This window comes from Callithrix jacchus, chromosome 15, assembly GCF_049354715.1.
Source record: "Callithrix jacchus isolate 240 chromosome 15, calJac240_pri, whole genome shotgun sequence".
NCBI lineage: Eukaryota > Metazoa > Chordata > Mammalia > Primates > Cebidae > Callithrix > Callithrix jacchus.
This window is the reverse complement of record NC_133516.1, coordinates 22,210,410-22,229,540: the sequence shown is the minus strand read 5'-3', so window position 1 is coordinate 22,229,540 and position 19,131 is coordinate 22,210,410. Positions and strand designations below refer to the sequence as shown.

At 40.3% G+C, this 19,131-nt stretch overlaps 1 protein-coding gene across 2 annotated transcripts in view; it reads left to right on the top strand.

Annotated features, from left to right (window-relative positions):
* The window catches only part of ATP13A5 (ATPase 13A5), a 112,274-nt gene that overhangs the window by 57,056 nt on the left and 36,087 nt on the right, over positions 1-19,131 (top strand). For both annotated transcript variants that reach the window (XR_008476697.2, XM_002758175.6), the window contains exons 14-22: positions 1,259-1,409; positions 3,694-3,777; positions 4,421-4,577; positions 7,145-7,262; positions 11,126-11,250; positions 12,338-12,498; positions 14,575-14,700; positions 15,800-15,879; positions 19,088-19,130. Coding sequence is in view for 1 of the 2 variants with exons in the window: in XM_002758175.6 (XP_002758221.4) it covers positions 1,259-1,409; positions 3,694-3,777; positions 4,421-4,577; positions 7,145-7,262; positions 11,126-11,250; positions 12,338-12,498; positions 14,575-14,700; positions 15,800-15,879; positions 19,088-19,130 (1,045 nt within the window). In the remaining variant the exon portion in view is untranslated. The remainder of the gene's footprint in view (positions 1-1,258; positions 1,410-3,693; positions 3,778-4,420; positions 4,578-7,144; positions 7,263-11,125; positions 11,251-12,337; positions 12,499-14,574; positions 14,701-15,799; positions 15,880-19,087; position 19,131) is intronic.

The following is a 19,131-nucleotide window of genomic DNA, read 5'->3' as shown; positions in this document are numbered from 1 at the left end:
TCCTCATGGTATCCACCCCTGACTTTCAGCTTCTTTCTACGGGCTAAGACCTGCCTTCTCAATTTGAGTGGTGATGGCCTCTGCTCTTAAGCCGTGGGCACCCCATTTTGGCTCCAACAGTGGCTGAGGCAGCCATCAGTGACAGAAGACACTTTTCAGGGATGCTCAAGATGATGAAGGGGGCAGGTACAGCATGGTACAAGGTAACAGCAGACAAGCAGTGTGATGTTGCAGAAGGTACCCTGGACTGGGTGGCAGAGAACACCTGAGCTCTAACGCTACTCACATATCTCTGCTCCTGGCTGCTCAGATGTCCAGCCAGCCCTTGGTCCAGACAGGCAAGGAATCTATTGGCCAGAGTAGTGAAAGAGAAAAAAGATGTCCACAGTTCCCACCCCTCCATCGTCCTCTCTTGTCCCTGGTACTCTGAAGCTTTTTGGAGGGTAGAAACAATTAGACACAATCACTGTTCAGCTGTAAGGTGGGAGGAGAGGAAGATACACTATGCCAGTTTGTATTCTCAAAGAGAAAAAGAGGCTTTAGAGGTGGTATGTCCAGGGCGCTTCAGGAAGTAGGGGCAGTCTCTAAAGTGATGAGTAGTGAGAAATGCTTCCACGTCCATGCAGCCTGATTTCCTGCTCCCTAAGTAGCCCTACAGAATTCTTGCCAAGGGTGCGTGACTTTTTGTGGACAGCTCTGCAGAGTTTGCAGGTATGACTCCAAGCTGCCTGCTGATGTGCCTTCCTGTGATACTGCCATTATGTGGGCTGGCTTCAAAATCGCATGACAAAAGTCGCTGCAATTCTATCCAAAGCCTCTGAAACTATGTTATTGATTGGCCAGTGGCAAACTCTGTTGAAAAGAAAATTCATATCCAACTCAAAGAAATGTTTTCATAAAGATTACTCTGTAGGCAAAACACCCTGTTTAAAAATAATGAAACCAAGTGGGTAGGGGCTTCAGCGCAGGGAAGTCCCTGGACAAGCATAGCAGTAGCAAGAAGTTTAATCTGGATCTAGAGTCCAGGGTATAAAGGACGTTAGTAGGAGTGGGCACTGTAAGGTAAGGTAGATGCGAAGTGGACAGGACTTTCAATACCAGGCTAGGGGGCTTGGACTTTATCATATGGAGCATGGGAAGCCATGGGAAGGTTCTGAGCATGAACGTTAAGTGTCTGGAGCTCTACTTTAGTAGGATTTAAGGGATAGAGTATGCAAAATGATTTTATGAAAGACTTTAATGTTACCTTCTCTACCAGCTTCCAGGAAACCCACAGCTTTGCCTTGGGCCAGGCTTTGCCATGGGGCTCACTGTGTGCAGCCATGGCCAGCTGCCACTCTCTGGTTCTCGTCGATGGGACCATCCAGGGAGACCCTCTGGACCTCAAAATGTTTGAGGGCACTGCCTGGGTAAGGTGATAGTTTAATGCAATGATGAGAACATGAAGAAATCTTTACTGGGAGTGCTGAAGCTTTTCTAATTTTTGTTAAAACATGGAGAAGATTCATAATAACGTATGAATGAGTGTGTAATGCTACCAGAATTTCCCAACCTCTGCCCCACAGAACTGTGTTAATGGGTGCAGCAGGAAATAGGCATCCATTATTGAACACACTTGGGAACTGTCGTTTAAACAAAGTTAAACTCATTTCTCGACTGCATGATTTCTTTAATGTACTGTGGTGCTTTGTGGATATTCAAGAGGGGATATGAAATGCAGCATTTACCAAACCTATCTGATCTCAAAAACCTTATTGACACCCATAACCTAGCATGTTCTCCACAACATCATCGTTTTCCAAAACACTATCAAGAGAAACAGTAGTCTGAACGGTGCTCTCCAGTATAGCAGCTACGAGCCATATGTGGCTACTGAGCCCTTGAAGTGTGGCTATGCAACTGAGAAACTGCATTTTGAATCTTATTGAATTTTAAGTAATTTAAATTTATAGAGCCACAAGTGGCTGGTGGCGACTGTATATTGTAAAGCACAAGTCTAGACACCAAACTGGAGGGCTGCATTCCAACTGGTTCAATCTCCTGAGCTGAGTGTGAATGAGAGTGGAAGGGTATAAGCCCACACTGGAGGCTGCAATCGTGGAAAACCTTCATTTCACCACTCTCCAGCTGTGTGACCACAAAGCCAGAGCCCAGCCTGAGTCTGTGACCTCATCTGTACATTAGGGGTAATAATGCCTCATTCACAGACTTGTGAGCACTGAGACTATGAGACTAAAGCGGCATTGAGTACAATGAAGAGCCAAACAGGTAGAGGGTGTTCACTCATTAACCAGTTAGTTAATTGCATCCTGCTGCCCTCCAAAGAACAGCCCGAAGCTACGGACAGTGCTGTATAAAAGACAGAACAGCAGTTAAACATTGCTGCATAAGAATAGAAACGAATGATTACAGGGAAACGAAGCACACCTAACAAACAAGCTAATACAAAGATACATAATAAAGAAATTTTAATTTTCTCGCAGGTAAATCAATGAAAGAGGAAACCTAGTAAAAAGGGAAACCTCTGATATCAGTAAGTTAAAATAGAGCATTTGCTGTGGAAAATATTTTGACATAGTGACCAATTCCCTGCATTTTAATGGAGAGGAATCAGTGTACTTACTGTAAGCAATGTCCTCGCCAGAATCATTGGGACTGACACAGTAATGAGTTGCACAGGATCATTTTATATCTGGCTTTAGTCCTGGACCTAACTACATTCCCCTCTCCATTACAGGAAGGTTGATCTATCTTTACAAATGCCATACTTGTTTGGAAATATAAATCTTTAGTGTTATCTCTGAAAGAACGATCTGTAAGAATAGTTGTATCCATCCTAAACAAAGCATAAAAATGCAGGATTATTCACTGAGTTTAGAGCTGAGTCAGAAGCTGTCTTGAGTCGAATATCTTTTGGTAACTGGGAACCTTCCAATCCACGTACAGAGGAGGGACACTGTTCTTTTAGACTCTCAAGAATGTTAGCATTTGAAAGGATGTCAGAATATTTTTCAGAAGAAATCGATACTAGAAAAATGAAATGACGTCCCCAAGATTGAACAGATAAGTGGCAGAGTGGAAACTAGACTATCTCCTGTTTCCTGACCTCTACTATTTCTATGCATGACTGCCTTTCCCATATTTTAATATTGGTTAATATTGGCTTCTCAGAGGTATTAACTTCTGTGGTAATATCAAAAGAATACAAGCCATTTTCAAACAGGCTTTCTAATTTGCCAGCAGTGAACATTCTAACTCCCTAGTTAACTCAAGTAGGCTACCAGCATAGGTATAGTATGAAGAACTAGTCTCATGTTTGTCTCAGGACCCAATCCCAACTCATCTGACAGCCATGGTGCTCAGCAACATTGGAGAACACAGCTCCACACAATCCCTCCTCCAGTTACTAGCTGTAATCATTTAGAAAGATCCATGGACCTGTAGCTAGCACTTTTTCCATCAATTACTTCTTAAAATGAATTCACAATATTTTTGGCTTTTTTCATTCTAGAATAAGGCCCTTAATATGAATCGACACAACAGAAATTTGACAATGACAATCTTAACATAATTGGGCTGGAAGAGAAAATACGTTAAAAAAAGGGCTTTGAAAAGATTATTGTGCAAATAAGAGGTATTTCTTTCTTACTATTTTTCTTCAAAGAATCTTATAAATGTTTTCATTTTATACAGAAAATGGAAGATTGCAACATAGACTCCTGCAAATTTGGGATGTCAAATTCAAACATCATAAAGCCAGGACTAAAAGCCAGTAAGGTATTATTTCCTTCTTTAAATCACATAGCTCGTTCCGCATAAAACTGGTGAAAGATTTCTGACTTTCACATATTTTTCTTGGTCCTATTATTTTGTCTTATCCCGACACTTTCCATGGTTGGTTTGCTCTTTCTTTCATTCCTGAATTTATCTATTAATTTATTCGGCAAACACAACCTGTGTATGCTAGAGCATCGTGCTATGTACTAGCAGATAAAGAGGTTTCAAAACAAGACACACTTGGCTCTGGATTGGAGGAACACATAGACGGGTAGAAAAATCAATACAAGTGCAAATAAGTGCAACACAATGTGCCAAATTCTATAATCAAGGCTGAAGGAAGAGCTTCAAGAGTCCTGACATGGGAGGGAATACTGTTTCTGGGAGATAAAAACACTACAGAGGAGATGACCTGTGAGCTCGGCCTGAACGGTGATCAGGATTTCTCCAAGGGAAGGTCCTTGCAGACCAGACAACTTGTTGAGCAAGTCGCTTTAAGGCAGCAAATAAATAAATAAATAAAGTGACAAATATAATCCATCAAGATATCTCTGGCCTCGCTGCACAGTAAGTTTTTGTTGGTATGCATTTGGAAATATCTCTTAACCGCCTGTTCAGCTCCCTGTTGTTGATGGGCTTGCAGAGTCCGATAGAAGCCATCACCACCTTGCGCCAGTTTCCATTTTCCTCAAGCCTGCAGAGGATGTCCGTGATTGCTCAGCTAGCTGGGGAAGACCACTTCCACATCTACATGAAGGGTGCCCCAGAAATGGTGGCCAGATTCTGCAGAACTGAAACAGGTACTAACACTTACCTTTTTCAATAAGTAAAATCCTTTTTTTTTTTGAGACAGAGTCTTGCTCTGTCCCTGAGGCTGGAGTGCAGTGGCACAATCTCAGCTCTCTGTAGCCTCCACCTCCTGGGTTCAAGTTGTTCTCCTGCCTCAGCCTCCCAAGTAGCTGGGATTACAGGAGCACACCACCATGCCCAGCTAATTTTTGTATTTTTAGTAGAGACGGGGTTTCACCATGTTGGTCAGTCTGGTCTCGAACTCTGGCCTCAAAGTGATCCACCTACCTCAGCCCCCCGAACTGCTGGGATTACAGGTGTGAGCCATCATGGTCAGCCAAGACAAAATACATAAAGCCAACAAACACAGAAAGCTTTGCAATCAATGAATGTGGAGCTGCTTGTTTCCTGGGTGGGTAGAAAGTAGCCCAGTAGATCCTAGTAAGCAGGGGTGAGAATTTCAAGCCGGTGGGTAGCAAGTAAATATCTGGCAATGGGTGCAGTAAGAAAAGTACAACCACAATGGGGCATCTGGGAAGGAGATGAGATGTGAAGCTTGTATCAGGAGCCAGAAGAGGGAGCTACTGAGGGCCAGAGAACTAGGGGAGGTGTAAATGAGGGAACCGAAGGGAGAGGTCTCCATGCTAGGTACGTTCTGCAGATATGGCTACTGTGTCACCTCCAGGGAGGATCAGATAGATGGATGGGGGAAGACTATAGAAAAGACAAATATCTTATAAATAAAAGTGATTAGAGTAAATTCAATGGTAGTAGAGCAAGATAATCATTTTCACAGCAATTTCATCTTTCTGGGCCAGATTTTGAGCTGATTTTTATTGCTTTTTTGTCTTATAAACATATGTACTCTTTAAGCGGCAGCCAGGATTTTAAGAATATGGTTGCATTCAAATGAGTTCATTTGGATAAAATTGGTCTTTTTTCATCTGATTTTCATGTGACTTTCCTTATGATTGCTGATGGCCATCAACTTGTGCAGAGAATTCTAGATTTGACAAATGATTACTTTAACTTCTCTACTGGGAGTCTTTTTTAACCCTTAGAAGTAGCCACTTTTCTTCTGACTTCGATCTTCAGCACAGCTCTCATTGACTCTGTCCTTCACTAATTACAACATATACTGTGTTTGTTTTGTTTCAGCTGCACAGCTACAATTGAGCATCTTCTTGACATTTAAACTGGTATCTATTGCCTCTGCTCTCTAAGGATTTGGGTCTGTCACTTGGCACTCATTTTTCTGGCAGTGCTTTCAACTCTTCCTGTGGTTCCAACTTCCAATCTTGGACTTATGCTAATACCGTCTTCAGTGATTTCCACCACCACCCTACCCCACTTTTAGAAATAGCAAGCTAAGAACTTTGAAATTAGTTCCCAACCTCCAGAAGTGTTTTAGAATTACAGAAAGTCTGAAATGAATGGAGACAGAGAGATCTGGTAACTTCTCATTTTATGGATGAGAAACTGAGATGCAGAAGAGAGACTTAACATGACTAAGGTCCACATGGAAGTGGAATGGAGAATAGAACTTAGTCTGTTTTCCACCTAAGCTACTGTTCCTCCCATTGTTCTGTGGTTCCCTCTGATACCCTTATAGGTGCGTCATAAATCATAAAGATCTTATAAACATAGTTTTGATTGCCACGCTAAAACATACAAACATTGGCATTGTGTCATCTTTTACCTAAAGCAGGAGTTGGCAAACTTTTCTGTAAAGAGCCAGATAGTTCTTATTTTAGGCTTTGCGAATCACATGGTGTCCATTTCAATTACTCAACACTGTTACTGAAGCCTCAAAGCAGCCATAGATAATGAACAACAAATGGGCATGGCTGTGTGTCAGTAAAACATCATTGATAAAAACAAGCTGTAGACTAGATTTAGCCTGTGCACTAGTTTTTTGACCTCTGATCTAGAAGATCAGCTGTTTCTCTCATTTTATCCAAGTACCCATAGTCCTGAGGTCTGTTCTTAATGAACCTACTTGGTGTATTTGACACCCAGTTTGTCTGAGTCGGCTTATGCTGTTATAACAAAATACCATAGATCGTGTGCTTGAACAACAGAAATTTATTCCTCACGGTGCTGGGAGCTGGAAAGGCCAGGATAGAGGTGTTGCCCAATGTGGTTCCTGGAGAGGGCTTCCTGGTTTGTAGATGGTTGGCTTCTTGCTGTATCCTCACATGGTGGAAAAAGATGTGTTTCCTTAGGGCATCAATCCCATTCATGAGGGCTCCACCCTCATGACCTAATTACCTTCCAAAGGTCACACCTCTAAATACTATTGCATTAGAGATTAGGCTTCAACATATGAATTTTGGAGGGACATATTCAGTCCATAACAAAGTAGATGACCTCCACAGCTTTGGCATTTATTTGCATCAGAATAATAAGAACACACTGATGAAGTTGTCTGTGTCCTTTAGCTGAAGCTCTAAGTTTTCTATTAAAGCACTTTCATGGAATGAAAGTTAAAACAAGGTAAAATGACTGCGTCCTGGAGTCTTGCTTAGACCAACCTTCAACATGACCTTGCACTTACCTGTTTCTTCTACTCTGACAGTGCCCAAGAATTTCCCACAGGAGCTGAGGAATTACACAGTGCAAGGCTTCCGTGTCATTGCTTTTGCCCACAAAGCCTTGAAGATGGGAAATCTTTCAGAAGTGGAGCACATAACCAGGTAAGGAACTCAGAAATTGTCACTAGAGCAGGCTCTGTGTGCATGAAGTGTGAGTCCTGGAGATGAACAGTTCTAATCACCTGGAAGACTCTTAGAGATGAAGAATTAATCTTGCACAGTCCCCTGATTCAGAGATGGACAATTGTAGGTGGTGCTGAAGAGTACTTGCTCAGGTCATAGTGCTGGTTGGTGGCAGAGCAAGGATGGTACTTGAGAGCTCTGACTCGAAGATACCAGTGTGTTATCTCTGCTTGGCACTATGTTATGCCAACTTTAGTCTCAGCTCTCATTCCATCAAAACAACCAACCCTCCTTCAACCTCAGAGCATTATGTGACCAATTGACTTGGGTATCCAATACACAGAGGGGTTGAGAAACGGAAATAGTTGGTACGTTGAAACATTTTCAGAATCCTTCAGACATGTTTTTTTTTCAGTACTCAATACTACAATACCTCCTTTGTATCTGTGAGGTAACAAGTGCAAGGTGAATTACTTATGAGAAATAAAATTCAGTATTCTTAATTACATTTTTACTGGGATAAGTTGTCCTCATTAGAGAATAATTTATAAATTATTTTTTGTTTCAATGTTCTTCAGTTTTTAAAGGCTATTTTAAAATTATCTGTGACAAAGGAGTAAAAAATCCTATGGAAAATTGAATAGAAGACAGTCTATTTATTTCTTACATTGGATTTGTGTTGCTGACAGATGCCTATTTATATACAGCTAGCCACTTCACGTAAAATACTGATATCCTCGGTTTAACATTATTATTTGCAAGCTAAGTCCATTAACTCTAAGTTAATTAGTAAACATAGTCCCTTCCTTACTCTGTGCTTTTTTTGCCATCTATAAAATATGCAATTGGATGATCTCCAAGGAGGCCTTCAGCCATGACATTTTAATATTTGAAACAGGATCACAAAGCTCATTTTGAAATATATGAATGGCATTCTCAGATTTAACATTCCAGGTGTTAGCTATTCTTGAGCAAACATAAAGGTCCAGACCATATAGGATTTGTAATTTTTTAAACACAAATTTGAATAATCAACATTAAGGACATGTGTGAAGAAAAGATCTATGTAGCTAGCGATGGAGTGTAGCCATCACGCAGCTGTCACATACAAATGCAGCTCTGGTGTTCACATATAGGAGCCATTAGTGGGATAGACATTATTATAAATATAACAAAATAAGAAAGTGAAGATAAAATGTGCTAGATTTTCCACCATTCCAGGTTTTTTCAGGGAATATCAGGAGCCTATTATGTTTCTTAGAATTTAGTTACTATTTTCAAACAGGGTAAAAGGAAAGGGTTTTGATTTTTCTTAGAATCAAATTCTATTTAGCCAAGTTTTCAACGAGAAAAATTTAAAACTTCCTAAAAATTGGAGTCATAATGCAGAAGTAGAATAGTTTCTTGAGGTGACTTAAAAAGTCGCCCCAAACTAAAACAACAGGAGAAACACTTCATCAAGGGTCACCCCTTCATTGGTTTAGCAAATTTGTATTGAACTTAACTATGTATGAGTTGCTCAAAGAACTGAGGATTTATTTGGAAGTGAATAAAATAAAATCCTTGCCCTCACGAATCTTATATCCTAGTTGGGGAAATAGATAATAAAATAAACCCATAAAAGATTGTCCCACTAGTGGTTCTTAAATGACCTGAGGGGGGAAAATATAAAGTAAGTTAAGAGGACTTTTTAAAAAAAAGACAGAGAATGTCATTTTGCTTGGGCAGTCAGCAAAGTCCTCAGAGGAGCAACATTGTAACAGACATCTAGTAAAATAAGAGAGCAAGGCATGCAGATATCCAGAGGAAGAGCATTGCAGGGAATAGAAATGGTGGGTACAAAGGCTTTGACATAAGCACTGCTGGGAACGTTGTAGAGTACAAGCAGCCGAAGTGCCTAACATAGTGACCAAGAAGAAGGATCGTAAAATAGAAACAAAGAACATTTATCTGTTTTTGCTTTTGTTGCCTGTGCTTTTGGTGCCATAGCCGTGAAATCTCTGCCAAGACCAATGTCAAGAAGGTTTCTCCCTTTGTTTTCCTCTAGTAGCTTCACAGTTTCAGGTCTGTGTTTAAGTGTATACCATTTTGAGTTGATTTTTATGTTTGGTGTAAGGTAATAGTCCAATTTCATTCTTTTGCTGATGGATATTAAACTGAAAAGCTTTGCATAGCAAAGGGAATAACAAAGTGAAAAAGTAACCTATAAAATGGCAGAAAATATCTGTAAACCATATATCTGATGAGAAATTAATCCAAAATGTATAGAGGACACAATTCAATAGCAAAAATCAATAAATAACCCAATTTAAAAATGAACAAAGGCCCTGAAGGGACATTTCTCCAAAGAAAACATACAAATGGCCAACAGATATATGAAAAAGTGCTCAACTTTACTAATCGTTAGGGAAATGCAAATCAAAACCACAATGAAATATCACCTCATACCCCTAAGGACGGCTATTTGAAACAAAAACAAAAGAAAACAAGTGTTGACAAGGATATAGAGAAATGGAACCTTTGTAAAATGGTACAGTTGCTATGGAAAACAGTGTGGGGGTTCTTTAAAAAGTTAAAAATAGAATGACCATATGATCCAATGAGCCAAAATCCCAATTCTGAGTATATATCCAAAGGAACAGAAATTGGGATCTCAAAAAAAGGTATCTTTACCCTAGAGTTCACTGCAGCATTATTTATAATAGCCAACATATGGAAACAACCTAAATGATCATCAGTGGATAAATGGATTTTTTAAATTTAGTATATACATATAATGGAATATTATTAAGCCTTATAAAAGGAGAAAATCTTGCCATATGAGACAACATGAATGAAACTGAAAGACATCAGTGAAATAAGCCAGTTACAGAAGGACTAATACTGTATTATCCTACTTATCTGAAGCATCTGAAATAGAAGAAGTAGAGAGTAGAATGGTGATTACCAAGGGCTAGGGGGCGCGGGAATAGGAAGTTGTTGTTAATGGGTATAAAGTTTCAGTTATGCAAGATGAATACATCCTAGAAAAGTGATTTTAATGTGCATGCACACACACATGCAAAACAGGGCAGAAGGAAATTATCTGAGGTGATGGATGTTTATTACCTTGATTACGGTAATGGCTTCACAGTGGTATGTATATTGTTCAAATCTATCTCCCTGTAATCTTAACACCATAGTGCACAGAAAAATGAACAATGAAAGATCAAAAAAGAGTTCTTGGCCCCCAAATTCACTTATTAAAAAGCCACCCAAGATTCATTCCATTTCAGAGGACAAGTCCTGTGTAACTAACGTAACCCAGTTAGACTTAAGCCACCAATTTCAAATTCTGAAAACTGTTCAGAGCCCTGTCTGATGTCAATACATATTATTGAAGGTGACAGAAAGAGGCTAAGATGAATGACACCATATTCAACTACTACTGTAGCATCTTGTATGTATGCAGGATGTGCTTACTAAATGCCAAATAAACTGAAACAATTGCAAGCTCAAAAAAGAGAAAGCTCTGAGAAATTAAAAAATAAAATATATTTGATTAACATAATATTTAAAAACCAACAGAAGAGTTGGAAGATAAGCACACTGTTTTTAAAAATAAAGTTGAAAACTGGAAAAAACAGATTTAGAAGTGGTTGCCTCTAGGAAGGAGACAGGCGAGGTTGTGTGGAGACACAGACTATTGGTTTTCATTATAAGCTTTTAAGTTCATTTTGATTTTTAAAATGTGCTGTATTACATTAATAAAACTTATAAAGAAAAATTTAAAAGAAGAAATAAATTGAACTATTGAGGCTACATAGATATACTTTAATATTGATTTTCTCCTGAATCCAAAGAGAAAAAGTGGAGTCAGAGTTAACATTTCTGGGACTTCTCATCATGGAGAATCGCTTGAAAAAAGAAACTAAACCAGTCTTGAAGGAACTAAGTGAGGCCTGTATCAGGACTGTGATGATTACAGGTATGTGTTTGTGTCCAGGGGCCGGGCAAGTTGATTGCATCCCAGGCATAAGAACAAGCTGTGTGAGCCGAGTGAGTTCACGTGACAGAGACAGAGAAAAATGTTCTGTTGTCAAATTTGTTACCCTGTAGTCCCTTACCTGAAAATATGTGCAGCTCCCCTGACAGGACCAGAAGCTTTGGCGGTAGAGACCATATCTCATTCTCTTAATCTAATGACTACCCCTCCTAGCCAGGATCTGTGCAGTACCTATAGGCTCACTGTAAATGAGCGAGAATGGGTATGTTCTCATCAAGAGACCCAATGATCCCTCTGCATAAAGGATTGAGTCTCTCGTTGATGGTCCTCTAGGGCAGGAAGACCAGGCATGGTGTATGACAATCAAACACACGCACAGCCTGACCCTGTGTGTTCTTTGTTGGTTTCTAGATCCCATGGATGGTTTTATGCTAGCAGACTGAGTTCATACTATATTCATCACTATGTGTTGTCTGTCTTCTGAAGATTACTCAGATGTTTAAACATTTTTTTATTTATTCATACATGTTTTAAAATACACAAAGGGGCCAGACATGGTGGCTTATGCTTGTAATCCCAGCACTTTGGGAGGCCAAGGCAGGCAGATTACCTGAGGTCAGGAGTTCGAGATCAGCCTGACCAATATGGTGAAACTCTGTCTCTACTAAAAACACAAAAAAATTAGCCGGGCATTGTGGTGTGCACCTGTAGTCCCAGCTACCTGGGAGGCTGAGACAGGAGAATTGCTTGAACCTAGGAGGCAGAGGTTGCAGTGAGCCAAGATCACACCACTGCACTCTAGCCTGGGCGACAGAGTAAGACTCTGTCAATAAAAAAAAGAAAGAAGAAATACACATTGACAAGATATGATGCTGAATATTGTGAGAGGGAGATGGGAACATAGTGTTTGCCCACTAGGGGCAGTCTACAGCATGGAGGAAAATAAAATAAGGCAGAAAGCAGTAAATGCCACCAAAGAACACTAAGCAAAGTGAGAAAGGGAGACCTCAATTCTTGTTGCTGAGGGGAAGTTTGTACATAAAGCAAGCAAAGTTTCCTTGTCTTCTAGGTGACAACCTAGAAACGGCCATTACCATTGCAAAGAATTCTGAAATGATCCCTCAAGGCAGCCAAGTGATCATTGTTGAAGCCAATGAACCAGAAGAATGTGTTCCTGCCTCTGTGACCTGGCAGCTGGTGGAGAATCAAGAGATTGGACCCGGGAAGAAAGTGAGCAAATGTTAGGAGTCCCCTCTGTGGGCCTAGACTGATGGAATACAATCCTGACACCGCACAGCCTTTTCTCAACTCGAGAAGTCAATCCCTCACATTTGTCCAGAGTTTTACAGTTTGCAAAGAATTTCCACCAGCTCTGGTTGCCTTTAAAATCACCTGGGGGAATTTTTAAGCTTCCTAATGCAGGCTTCACCAGTTAAATCAGAACCCCTGGGTGGGAGCTGGCATCAGGTACTTTTCCTGGCAATTCCAGTGTGTAGTCATGGCTGAGAACTACTGATTTACACTCATATTTTCCACTTGGTCATTAAATAACCCTCTGCCATTGGGCAAACCATTAATTTTACAAATATGAAAACTGAAGCTGAGAGAAGTAAGCTGGCCCAATATAAGAACTGGTGAGTTGCAGAGCAGGAAAGCAGACTTAGGTCTATTTGATTCCACACAGATCCATGGGCATTTAGATTGTACTATACCTATGACATGAAGCTAACAGAGACTGGGCTTCTCTAGATAGAAAGCTCCTGGTGCTCTTGTGACAGAAGAACTCTTTCAGATGATGACAATGGGCTGTAGCCTCACATCCCATCACTAAAGGTAACACCCATGCTTTTGTGTGACTTCAAAGAGATGGCTCTATAGGTGATGAATTACAAAAATACTGCCTTCCTCCAGGCTGACCAGCCTTTCAGATGGTTAAGTATAGAGTGGGCCTTTGTGCAGCCAGAAGTCTTTGTGCAGTACACAAACTGCACAGCTATACAGGGTGGCCCCGCCCCCACCCTGGGAAGAGGTGGGTTAACTTACCTCAAACTCTAATTGCATGCGCTGTGAAAGATGACAGCTCTGTCTCTGCTCTCAGATTTCTGGTGCTTATTTCCTTGTGAACCTACTTGCTTCTGCATCGGTGCATGCTGCCTGCATTTCACTGCATGCTGTAACGCAAGTCATTTGTGAATTTTAGCTAACAGTCCACTCACATTATTCATTCATGAGTTTAACGCCTCTATGGAAGTTTTGGTCCCCACCAGGAGAAGCTGTATCACAGTTTCAGGCCTTCCTCCTCCCTGGATCCCTCCACCATACTTTGTCTTCCCACATTTCTAGTGCAAGCAAAAGGAATTCCTCCCGTTGCCTCAGAAGGGATGCTTTGGAACATGTCTTTTGTTGGTTATTTTGCAAAGGGGGATAGAAAGGGAGGGGTGAGTCATCTTGCCTCTCAATTCAGCACAGCAAAATTTTTTTCTTTCAAATACAGTGCTTTCTCTGAGATGAAGACCTCTGATGAGTAAAATTTTCTCACCTCTTGTATGAACTGAATTTAGAGTCCTAAACACAAATGGAAGGCTCTCTGAGAAATGTGCATGAAACACCATGATTAATGATTGATGTAATTAATGCACAGGCATTTAACAGATGCTTTCTCCCTAACTGGGAGCCAGGTAGGGCTAGAACAAAGCCAGAGAAATACCTTGACAGGTAAAAGATAGGAGGAAAAGGGTCTTGGAAAAGTAGTACTCCTGGTGCTGTGGATGCAGCGTATGGAAGAGAATCTGGGAACCATGATAGAAGGGGTTACCTGTTGAGGTAGGGTCATAACAAAGGTCAGAGGCTGGGTGCTAAAAGGAGTTAGATGCTGAAGAAAGAGTGCCTACTTTACAGGGAAGATAATGAGGGTGATCTTTGAACCAATAAATGCTAAGAGATCTTAGAAAATATACAGTTGCATGAAGAAAAGAAGGAAGAAGAGGGAAGGATTTTCCTGTTCTTCCTTGTAAGAACTAACTGGGACCTAGAAATAGATTTCTTCACTAGACTGACATCATATATATTATCTCCCAAGATAGGATCCAGAGTTCCATACCATCAAGGTATCATATGTTTACTCTTTGGGGGAATGTTTTGGGTGTTTCCTTCCTCTGGGTAGAAGTGCTGTAGACAAATTAAACATTATTTTGTTGCTGACCTTAACACTGTTAGGCAATATGAAAACTCTTCCTTCAATAAAGCATAGGGAAGCAGAGACATTCCTTAAGAGTCAATGTAGGAATGATGCCCTTTTGATTTTAGGAAACCTTCATTAACACTGGAAACAGTTCGATACCTGGTGGGGAAAGAGGAAGTTGCTACCATTTTGCAATGAGTGGGAAATCATTCCAAGTGATATTTCAGCATTTCAGCAGCTTGCTTCCAAAAGTAAGTACTGGAGAGATGAAGCATTTTGTTTTGCTCCTCAAATTAGGGAGGTGAAAGGAGGGGGAGAGTACTGAAATCAGTGATCACAGAGGTTGCCTCACAGTTAGAGAATAAACACCCCCAAAGGAGCACAGCTCCTGATAACATTTTCTGGCCTTTTTTATGCCTACCCAGTCCCATGCAGACCCACAGCCTCCTGTTCAGAGTTTGAGTGCTGGTACCTTCTCTCACTCCTGTGGTCAGTTCAATCTCAGCCTTCCTCCTTCTTTCCCTCCCCACCCAGGAGAATGACAGAGTTCCAAACATGCTGCTTGTTTTGTGGGCCAGCTTCTCTCTGAAACCTACCAGCTCATGACAGCCTAAGCTCTATTCCCCTTCCTGTCTGGATTCTTAAATTACAGCAAGAGGAAACAAAGGCCTCATGGTTTATTTTCAGAATCATTTGTTATCTTGTCCTCTGAGTGTCCTGTTCTAAAATAGTGCTGTGCAGGGTTGCACTGTCAATGCGTGGGAGATTAATGGAGCACAGGGGAGGGCAGCACTGTTAGCAGTGTCTTAAAAATTCTGTCATCCTACCAGCCAAGGATCACAGAATATAGACCCCAAAGGCTTCTAGAAAGCTCTTACTTCAGTTCAGGGAAAGCTGAGACTCAGAGAGGTTAAGCCTCTTATCTAAGGTGTGCACAGCTAGCTAGCACAGCTGAGAAGAGAGCCTTGTTTCTCAACTTCCAGCCTTTCCTCTGTCTGTGCTATGATTATGGAGATGGCGTCTATTAGAAAAGAACTGTGTTTCCTCAAGCATTTTTATTGCAAATGCTCAGCTACTTCTTAGTTACTATAATATTATTGATTAGTGGTCAGCCCATGTTGGAAAAATGGTCTGGGAAAAATGTAATAGAGTTATAATGGAGGACTTAAAGTGAAATTTCAATATTAAAGCATTAAATCTCCATATTTCCCTTCCTGGTATTGGTCTAATGACATACCATCCAATGCTGTATTAAATTAGTAACCAGGAGTGCTTTTTCAGGGCTGTTCTTTTATTTTTTAAAGTTTTATTCCTCCCAATCACATTGCAATGATGGTTTTCTCTTTTTAGATTCTGGTGAATGGAACCGTTTTTGCAAGAATGTCTCCCGGGCAGAAATCAAGCCTTATTGAAGAATTTCAGAAATTAAAGTAGGTGTCGTTGCATGAAAGGAGAGTATGCTCATTAACTATTACTACATAACACATTACTCAAAATCACAGTGGCTTAGAATTGGCTTAGCATAACACCAATTATTGACCTAGTGCTCAATAATCAGGTGTGAGTCAAATGGCTATTATTAAAAAGTCAAAAATAAGAAATGTTGGCAAGGTTGCAGAGAAAGGGGAACACTTAGACACTATTGGTGGGAGTGTAAATTAGTTCAACCATTGTAGAAATCAGTATGGCAATTCCTCAAAGCGCTAAAACCGAACTATCATTTGAACCAGCAATACCATTACTGGGTATATACCCTGAAGAAAATAAATCATTCTACATAAAAACAGATGCAGGTTTTTCTGTCTAACAATCTTTGTCCTCCAATTTCAGCTTTGGGGGAAAAAAAAAAACAAACACATGCAGGTGACTGTTCACTGCAGCACTATTCACAATAGCAAAGACATGGGAATCAACCTAAATGCTCATCAATAGCAGACTGGATAAAAAAAATGTGGCACATATGCACCATGGAATACAATGTAGCCATAAAAAAGAATGAGATTATGACTTCTGCAGGAACACAGATGGAAATGGAGGGTATTATCCTTAGCAAACTAATGCAGGAACAGAAATCAAATAGTATATGTTCTCACTTATAAGTGGAGGCTATGAGAACATATGGACACAAAGAAGAAAAGCACAGATACTGGGGTATCCTTGAGAGCCGAGGGTGGGAGGAGGGAGAGGAGCAGAAAAAATAACTATTGTGTACTGGGCTTAATTCCTGGGTGATGAAATAATCTGTAAAACAAACCTCCATGACACGAGTTCACTCATATAACAAACCTGCACATGTACCCCAAACCTAAAATAAAAGTTAAAAAAGGATCAAAAAAAAATTTCAGGTGTGGCTTAGCTGAGTCTTCTGACTCAGGATATTGCTCAAAGGTGTAATCAGGTGTTGGCCATGACTACAATCAATCGGTGCTAGAGTCGGGCAAAAAATCTCCCAGCAGCCTCATTCACATGTTGAATGCTCAGTGCCTTATGAGCTGTTGGACTGAAGCTCAGTTTTTCACTGGCTAATGGACAGAAGAGAGCTTCAGTTCCTTGTGACAGGGGCCATTTCATAAGGAAGCTCACAGTGTGAAAGTTGACTTCTAACTGAGTTGGTAAGCAAGAACCAGAGATAGAGAGAGCACGCAAAACGGATGTTGCTGTTTTTATATACAAGTCGCAGAAGTGATATTTCATCACCTTTGCTGTATTCCCTTCCTTAGGAGCAAGTCACTAGATCCAGCCCACTTCCAGGGGAGTGGATTACACAAGGGCATGATGCCAGGAGCTGGGAATCACTGAGGGCCATTTGGGAGTTGCCTATCCCAGAGAGCATTTGTTCTGTGGTCCATAAGGCATATATCTTAGAGAACCCTCCCCTGCTTGGATATAGTGGAAATGATGGGGCAGGTTGTATAGCTTAGAATCAGAAAAATGGGGAAGTAGGTGAGTTATATCCTGGAATTATTTTAGGTTGGTCCATAAGACATGTGAATAATTTCTGGTCCTCTTAGCGAGAGGTGGAATAGCATTTTCACTTTATCTGGCTCCGGTAGGGAGAGTCAAGAGAAAGTCCTTTATTATCCCCTTCAAAAATAAAGATAACCAAGTTACATTATAGTGAAATGGTACTTCTTGAAACCAGATCTACCTGTTGCTGGATGGGAATGTTGCAGTTTGGGGCTGCAGTTCTAGAAAGTGAAAAGGAACATAGGCTAGTGAATCTTTAGATGACAGCTGGTAAGTAGTTGTTGGAGACAACTTACTTCAGGAGACAGCCTTTTACTTTCAGTTTTTGTTACTCAAGCATTCACAGGGAAGTCTCAAAAACTGCCTATTAACTTCCAGAATGCCTGAGGCTGGGTAAGTAACCAGTGACTACAATGACTATTTCATTCGCATGAGCATTATATGATATTGCTGAAGAAAGTAATTTTACCTTTTTCAAATGCCTGAGAAATTTCAAATGCCAACTCAAATGCCCAATTTTGAAAAGCTGTATTCCCCTTAAAAAAATCAAGTCAGGAAGAGACCTCCTGAGACCTACTGTCTCAGAATGAGCTGTCTTCTCAATATCCCAACCTTCCTCCTCATGCCTTTTTCATTGGCAATATGCATAAGGCTGCCTGCATTCTCTTTCTGAGTTCAGGCAATACTAGAAGATGTAAGATTCCTGATGTGATATAGAGACTAGAAGTGTGCTTTGAGCCTGAAAAAAAGATCTATTTTTTAACAATTGTGGGTATTCATGACATGGACATATATAGCATGATTTTCTTCTAACAACCCCGTATTGGATTGAACAATAGGGGTCTGTCTACATTGGACTATTTTGACCTGTAAAAGTGGTCATTTCTTATGCATTAACTAATAATAAGGAAATTCTAAGGAAACTTTATTTTTTCTCCTTATTGATTTTATAATTCTGTTTTCAGAAAAATGCTGCTAAGTCTTTAACAGTATTGCCATTTCTTAATACTTATAATGTATTACTTATAATAGAAGGCAGGCAGTGTCTTACATCTGAAACTCCTTCTCTTTGGCAGTTGTATTAATTTTTACTCTTCTATTTTTATCGTGCTTGCACACCAAACTGATATAGATGGAAAGAGTATCTTATTTTTACCCTGAGATAAATCCAAAATATGAGTATATGTCCCTAGTTATATCTATTAAACTATTTTTGAAATTTCTCATCCTAGTATCTGAACTTGAAATGCTCAGCAACAGTCAACCACTAAAACACAGCTGGACTGGGTTATGATCTCTGCATTAGGTTGTGTGGGAAGTGCTCTGCTCATGACTGCTTACTTGCTTGGCCCTGGTGCATGTAATCAAGCAGGACTTCTTTTGAAGTGTGTGATCACTGTTCTGCTGATGTCCTTCGTGATATCGCTGCCATTTCGATGTGATTGAAACGACTTAAATAATACCCATTGTTATTACTTAAGAGACACATACTCAGACATTTCCCTCTGAGCATAGGTCTCTCCAAACCATTTTTCTTCAGCCTCCGTCCCAGTGTGTTCAGGGGACGCACATGTACACACAAATCACATGTGACTTAGTTATGACAGAAAATATTCAAGTGAGGTGTTAACTCTTCTTACCTGCTAATTTTTCTTATCCTGTCTCCTGCAGTTATTATGTGGGCATGTGTGGAGATGGAGCTAATGATTGTGGGG